Genomic DNA, 13,807 nt, shown 5'->3' on the forward strand with positions numbered 1-13,807 from the left:
CATAATTTCCCAAATGTCAATCAGTCTCATCCCCACTGATACATTATCCCTGAACAAAAAGGAAAATGGCCACTCCTGTTAATAGTGACTTGCTATTGTCAAGTTTGTCTCCCTTCCATTTACTGAATGGGGTAAGACAGTTACAAACCTCTCGTCTTTGGGAATGGCCCACATATAAAGGAGAGCTGGAATAATGAGGACAGAGTCTCCATATTTTCTAGCTTTCTTTTTCTCAGCAATCTAGAAGTTATCCAATGTACCACAAGCAACTTTTCTACTTTGAGTGCTTACTTATCTAATTTTATCCAATCAAATCTATCCACCAAGTTCTCCTTTAGAGTGACCTTGGCAGCAATAGCTTCTTTCAAGAAGGCTGATCCAAAGTTCTTGTAATAACTCAACCGCCCTTTGCTTCTGTAATAAGATTTCCTTTACAAACCTAATCGAAAGTACCAATTGCCTTTAAATGAAATTGTCCTTCCACCCACCCTTTACACCTGAACCAGAGCAAAATTGGCTTCTAAATTGGGTATATGACAAGATTTAGCCACAGTTTATGAAATGTATAACTAGGTCTATTGTTGAACATTAATTTTGGTTAATGAGCTACTGATCAAATATTTTTAACTTGGATGAAGTATAGTCCAAGTTAATGAGTGTTTTATTGTGTTTGCTAAACCCCAAGCCCACAAGCAATGCCAAGGTACTGGTTTAATACCAACTGCAGATGAGATCATTATAAAGTCATTAATTAAGCCCTCAACTGGTGGTTGGAAGGAAACTTCTCCATGGACCTTCCTGCCCCAACCTGAATGGGATCAAAATAGGAAGGTATAAGGCTCTCCACTTTTCACCTCCCATCCATTGAAATGTCCTTCCGACTAATCAGCCATGCGAAAGGATTCCACCCTTTATGTACTCCATTATCATCACTTGAAGGTCTTATAGCTCAGACATCTTTCCATAACTTGCCTGCAAATTTGATTTTTATTTACCAAATAATCAAATAACAGAAAAGAAATAATCTATAAGATACATGCAGTAGTATAAAAGTTCCTCTTGTTGTCTGTTCAAGAGTGAGATTAAGGCCTGTCATGGACAGGAGTGGAGAGTTGTGCGTGGAGCCCAAAGAGACAGGAGAGGTGCTAAATGAATTATTTTTGTCAGTATTCACACAGGAAAAAGACAATGTTATTGAGGAGAATGTTGACATATGTACAATCATACTAGATGGGATTGATGTTCATAAGGAGGAGGTGTTAGCAATTCTGGAAAGCATTAAACTAGATAAGTCCCCTGGGCCAGATGGGATTTATCCTCAGATTAGCTGGGAAACCAGGGAGGTGATTGCTGAGCCCTTGGCTTTGATCTTTATGTCATCATTGTCTACAGGAATAGTGCCTGAAGACTGGAGGATAGCAAATGCTGTTCCCTTGTTCCAGAAGGGGAGTAGAGACAACCTTGGTAATTATAGACTAGTGAGCCTTACTTTGGTTGTGGGTAAAGTATTGGAAAGAATTATGTGAGATAAGATTTATAATCATCTAAAAAGGAATAAGTTGATTAGAGGTAATCAACCCAGTTTTGTGAAGGGTAGGTCATTCCTCACAAACATTACTGAGTTCTTTTGAGAAGGTGACCAAACAGGTGAATGAAGGTAAAGTGGTTGATGTGGTGTATATGGATTTCAATAAGGTTCCCCACAGCAGGCTATTGCAGAAAATTTGGAGGCTTTGGATTGAGGGTGATTAGTAGTTTGGATCAGAAATAGATTAGCTAAAAGAAGACAGAGGACGGTCTGTCTGATGGGAAATGTTCGTCCTGGAGTTCAGTTACTGGTGGTGTGCCGCAAGGATTTGTTTTGGGGCCACTGCTGTCTTCATTTTTATAAATGACCTGGATGAGGGTCTAGAAGAATGGGTTAGGAAATTTTGCGGATAACACTAATGTTGGTTGTGGACAGTGCGGAAGGATGTTGCAAGTTACAGAGGAACATAGATAAGCTGCAGAGATGGGCTGAGAGGTGACAAATGGAGTTTAATGCAGAAAAGTGTGAGTTGATTCACTTTGGAAGGAGCAACAGGAATACAGAGTACTGGGCTAATTGTAAGACGCTTGACAGTGTGAATGAGCAGAGAGATCTCGGTATCCATGTGCATAGATCCCTGAAATTTGCCAACCAGGTTGACAGGGTTGTTAAGAAGGCTGACATTGTGTTAGCTTTTATTGGTAGAGGGATAGAGTTTTAGAGCCATGAAGTCATGCTGCAGCTGTACAAAACTCTGGTGTGGCTGCACTTGGAGTATGGAGTACAATTCTGGTCACCGCATTAAGGAAGGATTAGATTAGATTAGATTACTTAGATTACTTAGTGTGGAAACAGGCCCTTCGGCCCAACAAGTCTACACCGCCCCACTGAAGCGCAACCCACCCATACCCCTACGTTTACCCCTTACCTAACACTACGGGCAATTTAGCATGGCCAATTCACCTGACCTGCACATCTTTGGATTGTGAGAGGAAACCGGAGCACCCGGAGGAAACCCACGCAGACACGGGGAGAACGTGCAAACTCCCACACAGCCTGAGGTGGGAATTGAACCCGGGTCTCTGGCGCTGTGAGGCAGCAGTGCTAACCACTGTGCCGCCCACGGAAGCTTTGGAAAAGGTTCAGAGGAGATTAGCTAGGATGTTGCCTGGTATGGAGAGAAGGTCTTATGAGGAAAGGCTGAGGGACTTGAGGCTGTTTTCGTTGGAGAGAAGAAGGTTGAGAGGCGACTTAATTGAGACATCTAAGATAATCAGAGGGTTAGCTAGGATCGACAGTGAGAGCCTTTTTCCTCAGATTGTCATGGCTAGCACAAGGGGTCATAGCTGTATACTGAGGGGTAATAGATACCGGACAGATGTCAGAGCTAGTTTCTTTGCTCAGCATAGTAAGGCCTGCAACAATAGTAGACTCGCCAACTTTAAGGGCATTTAAATGGTCACGGATGAAAATGGAATAGATGAGCTTCAAACGAGTTCAACAGGTCAGAGCAACATCGAGTGTCAAAGGGCCTGTACTGCGTTGTAACTTTCTATAGTCTATGTTCTAAGACAAATAGATTGTTTTGGACTCATCAACCACGCCATCCCTTTCCTGTATTATAATCATTTTTTTATGATGAATATCACCACTCTCCCTATTTCTTTCTTTCTTTGTCTCTCCTAAATTTCATATAGCCAGGAATATTACATTCCTCATTCTCCTCTTTGTTTAAAGCCAGTTTACAGTTTTTATAGCACCACACAGGAATGTGTATACCAAAGTCATCACCTTATTTACCAAATAAATGCACTCTCCACCATAAATCCCCTCACATTTCCTCCCTCAGTTTCTGAACTGGACTTGAACAGCCTTTTTCAGTGGCAGTTTTACCTTGGCAAAAAGTCAGATGGCCACTCATTTATGCCCTGAACACTTTGTGGCTTTGGGTGGTCATTTCCAACAGTCCAGAAAATAACCAACTTTCCCTATGATCTACAGTGGTGTTTTCTCTATTTACCTTCAGAGCATGAAAAAAAACATTCAAAACTGGCAAATATCCAGATGAGATCATATTATTGTTATACCTCTGCTTTCTGCTATTGAGTAGTTAGATATTGGGGGTTAGTTAGCTGGATGGCTGGTTTGCAACATCTCCTCTTACCTGAGGCATGGTGTATTATGCACCAGACTTAACCTCCTCAAATTTCATTAATAAGATTGCCTAGATGCCAACGTTTTCTTATTTTTAAAGGCAAGTGGAGGATGATGTGTTCTGGATGCAATTTGATTGGTTAAACTACCAAGTTTGAACCAAAACACACCTTATTCTTACACTTGCTTTAGTTAAATACAAACAAAATAAAGAAGAATTGGACTAGCTTAATGCTATTGGAAAACTTAACAGAATAATAGATAATTTAACTATTGAGCAGCAATTATTCCAATATAATAACATCCCATAAACACACTCTTGGCAAGGGCAAATTGAGTAAAATAGATTGTCTCACATGGAATTCTAGCAGCAGGAAAAGAATCCCAGCTTTTTGCTGTAAAAGAGAGAGAAATAGCAGCTTCCATGCCCAGCTTCAAGACCCTAGAAATACAATCCTGGTTCTGCAGGAGCTGGACTGCACTCTTTCATGCTTCTATTGTTACAACTTTTGAAAAAAAACCCAAGGCATCACAGCTGTTTATTGGCTTGGAACAGGCTGCTTTCCGCCTCTGTCTCTACTTCTCTTCGTAAAACAAAACAGGACAAAATACACTTCTTAAAACCATTGTGTCATCACAGGTGACCCTCAGGTTAAACCACCATTAGTCATCCCTCTATGATGAGAAAGCAGCCCAATGGTCCTCTAGGACAATGGCAGCTTTATCTTTAAGTTAGATATTAGGTTGTGTGGACATGCAGGAAATGTACACAATGCTCTGAATATTAAAAATCAACAACCAGCAACACTGTACACAAGAGAACATCTAAGTCAAGATCCTAATTCTTTTTTTCAATAAAAGTTCTACAAACAAACAGAGCTGTAGAAGGAAAATTTGTGCAGACCAGCACCTGTCATAAACACAATCATGAGTACACCCTCTTACATAACACATTAGATGGTAAAGAGCAATTATAATAAAAAGTTTTTCCATACAAAATGAAGTCATAAATGAAGCCTGTGGGATTAATATTGATGAGAGGAGTACATGTGACACCTTTCTCCTTTAGATTATTAATTTCAGCTACTGAATTTGGATTGATATCATCGCAAATGTCAGGGGTTGGAGTTATGACAATAATGACTAGCTGGGATTGTGTCTCTGCTAAAATGGCAAGGCAGAAATGCTGAGTATTCAAGCAATGTACATGAGAAGAGTAAGAGAGAAATCCTGTGTTTACCCCTGTAAAATCCATGAGATGGATGGCCTGTACCTGTGCACAAAGTATCATTAAATCAGCCTAGCAATGAAAAAGTGCAAATATGCTCCAAAGTAAAGCCACTGCAGTGTAATATTCTGTTGTGAGCAAATTGGAGATGTGCCAATACCGTGCAGCGAGTCTGTTACGTGTTTGATACAAATGCTTGTGGAAGGAGAGGTCAGTATATCATATTCAGATACTGATTTAAATTGTAGAGGAAAGAATTTAATTGTAATGGACAACAAAAGACACATAAGGCAATGATGGTTTTGGCCAATTTAATAGAATATGTTGATACAACTACAGAATGTATATAAAGAGTTATAATTGAAGTCGATTTTCACACACATTTGCTAAGCAAAGTGTTTACTAATGAAATGGACGTTTCCAAAGAGGAGGTATAGGAAATTGGCAGTACTAAAAGTAGATAGAATCACCCATATCTGTTCTTTGGCACAAAGTAACCTTGAGTTGTAGCTGCACCAGGTTGAAACCTCATTTTTAGCTAATCTTGATGCTGGCTCTCCTATCCCCTCTTGCACCGCAATTAACCAAGGTTGATCCCTTAGCTGGATAGAAATGTACAGTGAGGATGCCAGGTCATGAAGTTACAAACTGTGGGTGAATATAATGTGCTCCTGCTGATAGCTTACAGCACTTCACAATGCTCGATCTGAGTTGCTTGATATATTATGAATCTATCCCATTCAGCACAGTGGTATGCCACACCACATCAAGAAGAAAATATTCAGTAAACCATGCAGAGGTCACTCTCACCTATTCTCTCATCAACATATGTATGTGCAGCAGGTAGATTGGTGAGGGCTAGATCGATTAGCTTTCTCTCTCCCCACCTGCCACAAACCCATTCTACGAGTCATGTTCATTCAGACTCAGCAGAAGTGGTTTATCGGGCCATTATTGATGATAACATTTGAAGTCTTTGCCACCTTAGTGCTTTCTCTAGTGTTGTTAAAATGGATTTTTTCTTAAATATGATGCATTCTGGAAAAGAATGAACAATGGAAGGAAATATAACCTAAAAAATAACAACACACAGTTTGCAGAAAGTTTCTTGCCTATTGATCCAAATGCACCATATCAGATGTATGCATAGACCTATTGAAGGGACATTACTTTTTCTTTTCCAGAGTCGATGGGATTTTGAAAGATGGAGAGGTAGCAACCTAAATTTAGAATTGGCAGATGAAGATGAAAAAAAATTAACAACTATACAGCTGTTTTAACTTGAGATTTACAACTTCCTCCAGGACATTTACAGCTGTTATACTAACAGTAGTCTTCCCAACCCAAAATAATATAATCTCTAATTCAAAACATCTCACATTCTTAAACCAATTTCCATTCCATGGTTTTGAAATCAACAAGTCAAGCAACATGAATTTTCCATAATTTTTGCAAAAGTATAGCCGGAAGCTAATAAAGTGAAAGTTGAGCAAGAAATAATGGAGGAGAAAATAAGATTAAGCCGGGGCTCTGGCAGAATGCTGGGAATCCTCTTGTGATACATGCTTAAATCAGGAGTTCATCGCATTGTGGGACTCAGCTTTCATGTCAAAAATACAAACAAATGTGGGCACCTGTCAGGCATGCTGAGGCAGCTTGTTGACTTGGTCGGAACCTTTTTTGGATGAATATCATACCAACAGCTACACTAGGAGGGGTATGGCAGTGAGGAGGAGGGTGGAAACATCAGAATTATAACTTTGATCCAGTGATTTGAGAAATTATATTTTCTTCTTTCCAAAGTACACTGATTCAGTCTAGCCCAAAGCTAATATGAGTTTAAACGTGCTATAAGCATTGGCCACTGCACATAGAACATGGGTTCAAGGTTTTTATAATTTGTGCAGTGTTGCATTTTTCTCCTCAGGAAGTGGTTGCATCAATGCCTTACACCTGTTGTTAGAAATTGTATGTAATAGTAGCAAGGTTGAGCATCTCATTAAAAATAATGTAAATACAGTTGAACTGAAACTTCTGTTCCCTATTCTAAAGAAAAATAGCTACTGGTCTACAATAATCCATACTCAGTTTGAATGAGTGTCTCAATGCACTTTCATTGGTCACAGCAAATTTGAGGTATTTCCTTAGTAAAGATGTTGCAAACATTCATTAATTTAAGCCATTTTAATACAATTTGTAGCTGGCACAGGCAAAATGAAAGAAAGTGCATTAATTTATTTGGTTCCAAACACGTGTCACTTCACAAATTCATCAAAGACAAAGAGATTAGATAACAGAAAGTCATCTTTATCCTTCCATGCAAAATGAAATACAAGAAGGCTGTGTAGTCCAATGGCAAGGATATCTGAAAATTAAGTAAAGTGAATTTTACGAAAAGACAAACGCTACAACAGGAATTATTCTGGTTTAAAGGCAATGATGCATTTCTTCATGGTCCCTGCAATAGCTTAAAACTGATCACAAAGACAAAGTGAAGTAGCAAGCACAGGTTTTCATAACAACTCCAGATAGTTTATTTTTCAAACATTTAAAGACCTAAATATCTTCACAGCTTGGCAGTTCCAATCAATTTATCCATTTTTGATACATATTTATCAATCACAAAGGGTATTTGGTGACTCCCAAAGGGCATCTGACCAAAGGGTTACCCTACTACTTCATAAAATTCTAATAAATTTAGAACTTTTCATGTCAGTTTGTAAGTGTACAAGTCATATATCCAATATCCTTCCAAAAATCAGGTGGGCCTGAAAAACAGCTGCACTTTAAAGTATGCTGTTACATTAATGAAATTTGGATGTACAATGTTTATACTTATCCCTTGCATGAACAGTGGGAGGCAGGTTCACAAGACAGACATCAGACCTTCTGCCTCCACTGCCATTTTTGCTGACACATACAGCCTCTCCAGACGTATTAAAATTCAGGACCTTACCAGTCGAGGAAATTTCTCCCGTAAGCTCCATGTTCTAGACAATGCTCAACAGATATCCAATACTCATCCTACATATAGTGTTTACTCATTTCTCAACAATCACTGGACAAACATAATTCTTTGCTTTGTAATCCTTGGATTATTTAATATTTTCCAAGATACATTTTTATGAATGAGGAAGCCATTACTATTTTTAAATCAATTGAAATATTTTAAGATAGTATTCTTGCTGAGATAAAATGCCTTGTCAAATAACTCGCAAGTAGAAAACATTTTCAAAGATGAATCCAAAATATGTCACTTTGCTTTTATTGGAAAACCATCACCAATTATTCAAAGTTTGATAATTTAAAAGTTGAATCTGTCCCATTCATAAATTAACGTTGCACATGTGAAATTAGTTCAGCCATTCTACACAAACATAATACTGTTGCTGAAAGCATAATGCCCAAACCTCAGTCACCCACATTTAACCAACTAGCTCATTGTGCCTGCTCCAGAGTCAGGGTGTAACTTCTATATTCTGTGACCCTCTCCATGAACTCACAGCCATGCAATCTCTTCTGCATGGTAAGTAAAAGACTATCTATTTCAGTAAATATTCTGGGGAATTTTACCAAAATTAATGAGGTCAATTCAATATGGCAAGAACACTGAGCAATGGATATTGACAAGTATTATATTCATTTCAAGTACAATGCTTATGAGTGCACAATATTAATCTTGTACTACATTCCTTTCGTGTATTATAAGATAGTTCTAAGCTACCAATTAGAAAACAAGTTTCATAAACGATCATAATATACTTCTATTCAAATGGCTCTAATCCACTGCTTGCAAATATACTCATCAAAGTCATTGCTAGGCATGGAGTATTTTGAATTAAGGATGCGATTGCAGATTAGTAATTGTCATACTTCACATATATTAAAATCAAAGTCAGTTCATGTATCTTATTGAGAGTACCTTTGGATTGTTGTGTGTCCATGGCATCATGTTTAGATGTTTTTAAATTGTTGACAGGTGTGATGCTGGAGAATGGTGCCTCAGATTCTGGAACTTATTCAAAGAATACAAAGAAAACATCTCTGTGATCAACTCAACTGCTGTGCAAAATAGTACCTCTGGTAGAAGATAAACACTGTAGTTTGCCTAATATCGTGCCTAATTTATCAGCCAAAAAAAAACAGACGCAGTGGCAAGCATTGCAGAATATAATGATCAAGCCAAGCAGTGCACCTAAATAATACACCTATATCAGTTCAAACATTTTAATTAATTATAAAAACATTCCAATTTCACTTCCATTCAAAATTTAGACTTACTATTACAGTTAATGTGAACATGACCATTGAATCCGATCTGTCAGAAGCTTCAAAACAGCAGAACGATTGTTCTTGAACATATCTTTGAGTCATATAGACTCAGAGTTTTCTAATTTATTATTCTGTACTACTATGCAATACACATTGCAACAGTTCAGTCCTTCAAGGGCATGGAAGTGTATAGCCTAGTTATACTGACAAAGTGACATGGGTTGTATACCAATGATGTACGTGTCATTTTCGAACAAAGTGAAAATCCATGCTATCCATTCATTTTTATGTACTACCTGAAATCTGCTTCCTTTGTGTAGAATCAAATTCATCACTTTTTTTTGATGTGGTAGCTGATGAATCGACAGTGGGGTGAATCTCAGGTTCTGTAATTTAGCAAGAGAAAATCAAAAGCAAATTCTGTCATAAGAACATAAAAGTATAGGAGCAAGTGTAAGGCCATAAACAAATCTGCACTTCCCTTCAACGAAGTTCTATCTGAACACCTACATCAAAACCACTTCACTGCCCTTATTCCATAGTCCTTGACTCCTTTAATATATGAAAGTACATGAAAGATTGCAGACTTGCATGTACTGAACAATTCTGCGTCATTATCCCTTTAGGGGAGAGAATTTAGAAGAGTTACCACTCTGAAATGTATCCTCTTATCAGTCTTAAATGGCTGAGCTCTCATCCTGAGATAAGGGCTCACTAATCAAGCAAAACAACATCTGCATTGTCAAGCCCTCAAAAAACTGTATATGCTTCAATATGATAATTTCTCATTCTTCTGAGCTTCAATCTATTTAGGTCCATTCCTCTACTCATAAGACTGCTCACTCAGCTTAGAATCATTAATCTTTACTATGCATCTACAATGGGAAGTATATTCTTTCTACAGAAGGAAACCGACACTGTATCGTACTTTAAGTTTATCTACAGTATGGAAACAGGCCCTTCAGCCCAACAACTCCATACCGACCCTCTGAAGAGTAACCCACCCAGACCCATTCCCTGACATTTACACCTTATTAATGCATCTCACACTGTGGGCAATTTAGCATGGCCAATTCATTTGACCTGCACATCTTTAGATTGTAGGAGGAAACCAGAGCACCTGAAGGAAACCCACGCAAACACAGGGAGCATATATAAACTCCACACAGACAGTCTCCCAAGGTAGGAATTGAACCCCAGGTCCCTGGTGCTGTGAGGCAGTAGTGCTAACCACTGAGCTACCATGCTGTTCCAAAGCAATGTTTAAGCGTGGTTTTGTCAAAACCTGAGAAAATGCTAATTGATACATTGCCAAATGGCAGGAAATAGAGTCATTTTTCACATTATAAATTTACTGGCAAGTGAAAACATGAAGAAATGAACTATATTGCATATGAACAAGTCATGCATTTAATGAATGAACTACATAGGGCTGATATAGAGTCATAGAGATGTGCAGCACGGTCCAATCCATCCATGCTGACCAGATATCCCAACTCAATCTAATCCCACCTGCCAGCATCCTGCCCATATCCCTCCAAACTCTTCCTACTCATATACCATCCAAATGCCTTTTAAATGTTGCAATTGTACTAGCCTCTACCACTTTTGGCAGCTCATTCCATGTATGTACCACCCTCTGTGTGAAAAAGTTGCCCCTTAGGTCTCTATTATATCTTTCCCCATCTCACCCTAAACCTACACCCTCTAGTTCTGGACTCCCCCACCCCAGGGAAAAGGCTTTGTCTATTTACCCTATCAATGCCCCTCATTATTTTGTAAACCTCTAGAAAGTCACCCCTCAGCCTCCGACGCTCCAGGGAAAACAGCCCCAGCCGGTTCAGCCTTTCCCTGTAGCTCAAATCCTCTAATATGATATAAAAGCAGACAAAAGAACAGATATTTAACCCTTATTTACATTGATTCATTAGATTGCTATCTTATTTCATTGGTTTATGATTATTTAATAAACTGACAACTGTGATATGTAAAGTAGGTCACCTGGTTTCAATACTCCATACCTGGAGAAAACTGATCATATTTTAGACAATTGTTCTGTTAACAACAAATTAATTTATTTAATAAATTATATCTAAATACCAAGTTTATTTTATAATTTTAACTTGACTACTAAAGAAACTTAAAATTCCTGCAACAATCACTAAGAGGTTTGTTTGGTGAGAGTTCAATTTTGTCCTGTGTGCCATCCTGCTAGTGAACAGTTGCAGGGATTCACTGTTTGATAGTCACCCTGTTATCCTCTAACCCTTACCTGCAGAGAGTAACAGATAAAAATGCTTAGTGTTTACAAAAGGCCTTTAATACTCGCTATAACCAGGTCTCCAGAATCTCTCAATATGATTGAAATTTCACCTCCATTGTTTCATGTAGAACATGAAAGAAACTAATGAAAAGTAAGTGAAAGAAGTTATAAAATTTACAAAACGATTCATCCAGCTGAAAAAAGCAACACACGTTAAATTCAAGTTGATTAAGACAAACGCAAGAAGTATATAATCATTCAAATGTAATTATTAAAATGAAAGGTTCGATGGAGACAAAATGAGAACAAATAAAGCATATGTCAACAAACAGTGGATGACACCTTCAAAACTGGTGTTCAATTTTAGTCGGCATACTTAATAAAAAAGAGTATATTGACCCTACAAAACAGCTCATCCAACCATTTAAATATCGCTTTCTACAATGAATTTCATCACTACATCATACCCATTACTACAACTACCTGTGAATTCTTGGTTGTCCATGGCATCAGATTCAGAGGTCGTACGTAAAGTGATAATATTTGAGATGATGGAGGTTAATATCCCATATTCTGCAATGTAGTTTGGAAAAATGAAATAAGTTGTTTGACTGTATGGGATAAATGACATCAACTGTAGTAAAAGACATTTATACTTGCCATTTCAACACAGTTGATTAATTGTTCAGAAGTGGAAAAGACGTAATGTAATAACCACAGAATGAGTCTGTAAAACTGGTCTAAATGTGAAATTTAACTAGTGAGCATCCTTGACAAAACCATCACAACTTGACTTATTCAACACAAAGTCTACAAATTGAATTCAAAATGAGATTGGGACATCAGTTTTGAGACTTTTGCAATCTAATTTGCTTTCAACAAAAATACTATCTTAACAAACGCCAACTCCTTTGGACTTTCCTTGTTCAGTCAATGTATTTCAGGACATGATCAGCTAAGTAATTACACTGTCATCATAAACCTTTACAGTTGTGAACATTGTTACTTCAACAATGGACAGCTTTTACTGCAGGACTCAGAGAATAATAATTGAGGCTATTTGTGAGTCATGGCATATGTATAGCATCTAGATCAGAGAAAGGTGAATTAAAATGGTTTGTAAGTAATTTATGTTTGAGAGTAAATATTGGAGCAAAGCAATCAACATTTTTGTGACTGAGAATATTAACTGGCAGTATAAATGAAGGCAATTGTTTCAAATGCATACGATTTTGATTAATGATTTTTTTCTTGAACCATTTTGAAACCTTTATTATGTAAAAAGTGTTATATAAATGCAAATTGTATTGGTTTGTGTGTGAAAAATATTATGGTACATTATCCCAAAAGCAAAATTAAGGCATAACTGAACAAACTTAACATTGAAGCTTCAGCTCAGCACTAAAAGTCAAAATTTAACAAAACTCTCAAGTTTGCTTTTTAACCAAAATTTATGCGTTGTTACGTTTTCTTTCAATAACCTCATTAGTGACAGTTTAATACAGAGCTGGGGAACACATGTAAGGCTATTTCATCCTATTCCCTATAACATCAAGTTAAAACAAAGTAAAGACTAAGTTCTTATAAAGAGACGTTTATAAAATAAAGTGGGGCACGGACAGGATGAATGGCCAAGCACTTTTTCCCAGGGTAGGGGAGTCCAAAATTAGAGGGCATAGATTTAAGGTGAGAGAGGAAAGATATAAAAAGGACCTGAGGTGTAACGTTTTCACACAGAGTGTAATGCCTGCATGGAATGAGCTGCCAGAGGAAGTAGAGGAAGCAGGTACAATTACAATTTAAAAGGCACCTGGATGGGCACATGAATAGGAAGGGTTTAGAGGGATATGGGCCAAATGCTGGCAAATGGGACTAGGTCAGTTTAGGATGTCTGGTTGGCTCAGAAAAGTTGGACCAAAAGTGTCTGTTTCTATGCTGTGTGACTCTTTGGCTCTATGAGACTAATGTCTTTCAAATTCTACATTGGATCCGTAAGTTTTCCTCTATGGATGTTTTCTTCTTGGAATCAAGATCTTTCCACATCATAGGAGCAAATTACTGCAGATGCTGGAATCTGTACTGAAAACAAAAATGCTGGAAATCACAGTGGGTCAGGCAGCATTAGTGGAGAGAGAGCAAGCTAACTTTTCAAGTCTAGATGACTCTTCATCAGAGCACTGTTGGTGTGCTCTCCCTCCACGGATGCTGCTTTACTCACTGAACTCCAGCATTTTTGTTTTCAGCTCTTTCCCCACATCTTTCTCCACTAAAGATACAGGACTCAGTCACTATAGCATGTTCCTTAACAGATGCTTCTGAATTCATTGAACAATCAATGCAATTTTCATACTCAATAATCATG

The 13,807-nt window shown here is 37.8% G+C and overlaps 1 protein-coding gene across 50 annotated transcripts in view; it reads right to left on the reverse strand.

Annotated features, from left to right (window-relative positions):
• The window catches only part of abi3bpa (ABI family member 3 binding protein a), a 350,635-nt gene that overhangs the window by 169,305 nt on the left and 167,523 nt on the right, over positions 1 to 13,807 (reverse strand). For 42 of the 50 annotated variants that reach the window (XM_087992632.1, XM_087992642.1, XM_087992635.1 and 39 more), the window contains 3 exons: positions 11,929 to 12,018; positions 9,479 to 9,568; positions 8,833 to 8,925 (listed from right to left, as the gene is read on the reverse strand). The exons of 2 other annotated variants lie outside the window; for them this stretch is intronic. In XM_087992632.1, the coding sequence (XP_087848758.1) occupies positions 8,833 to 8,925; positions 9,479 to 9,568; positions 11,929 to 12,018 (273 nt within the window). The remainder of the gene's footprint in view (positions 1 to 8,832; positions 8,926 to 9,478; positions 9,569 to 11,928; positions 12,019 to 13,807) is intronic. 6 more of the 50 variants (XM_087992657.1, XM_087992647.1, XM_087992672.1 and 3 more) reach the window with 3 other exon arrangements.

Source organism: Chiloscyllium plagiosum, unplaced genomic scaffold (genome assembly GCF_037043375.1).
Source record: "Chiloscyllium plagiosum isolate Xiang-an unplaced genomic scaffold, Cpla_swu_hap1 HiC_scaffold_12, whole genome shotgun sequence".
Classification (NCBI taxonomy): domain Eukaryota; kingdom Metazoa; phylum Chordata; class Chondrichthyes; order Orectolobiformes; family Hemiscylliidae; genus Chiloscyllium; species Chiloscyllium plagiosum.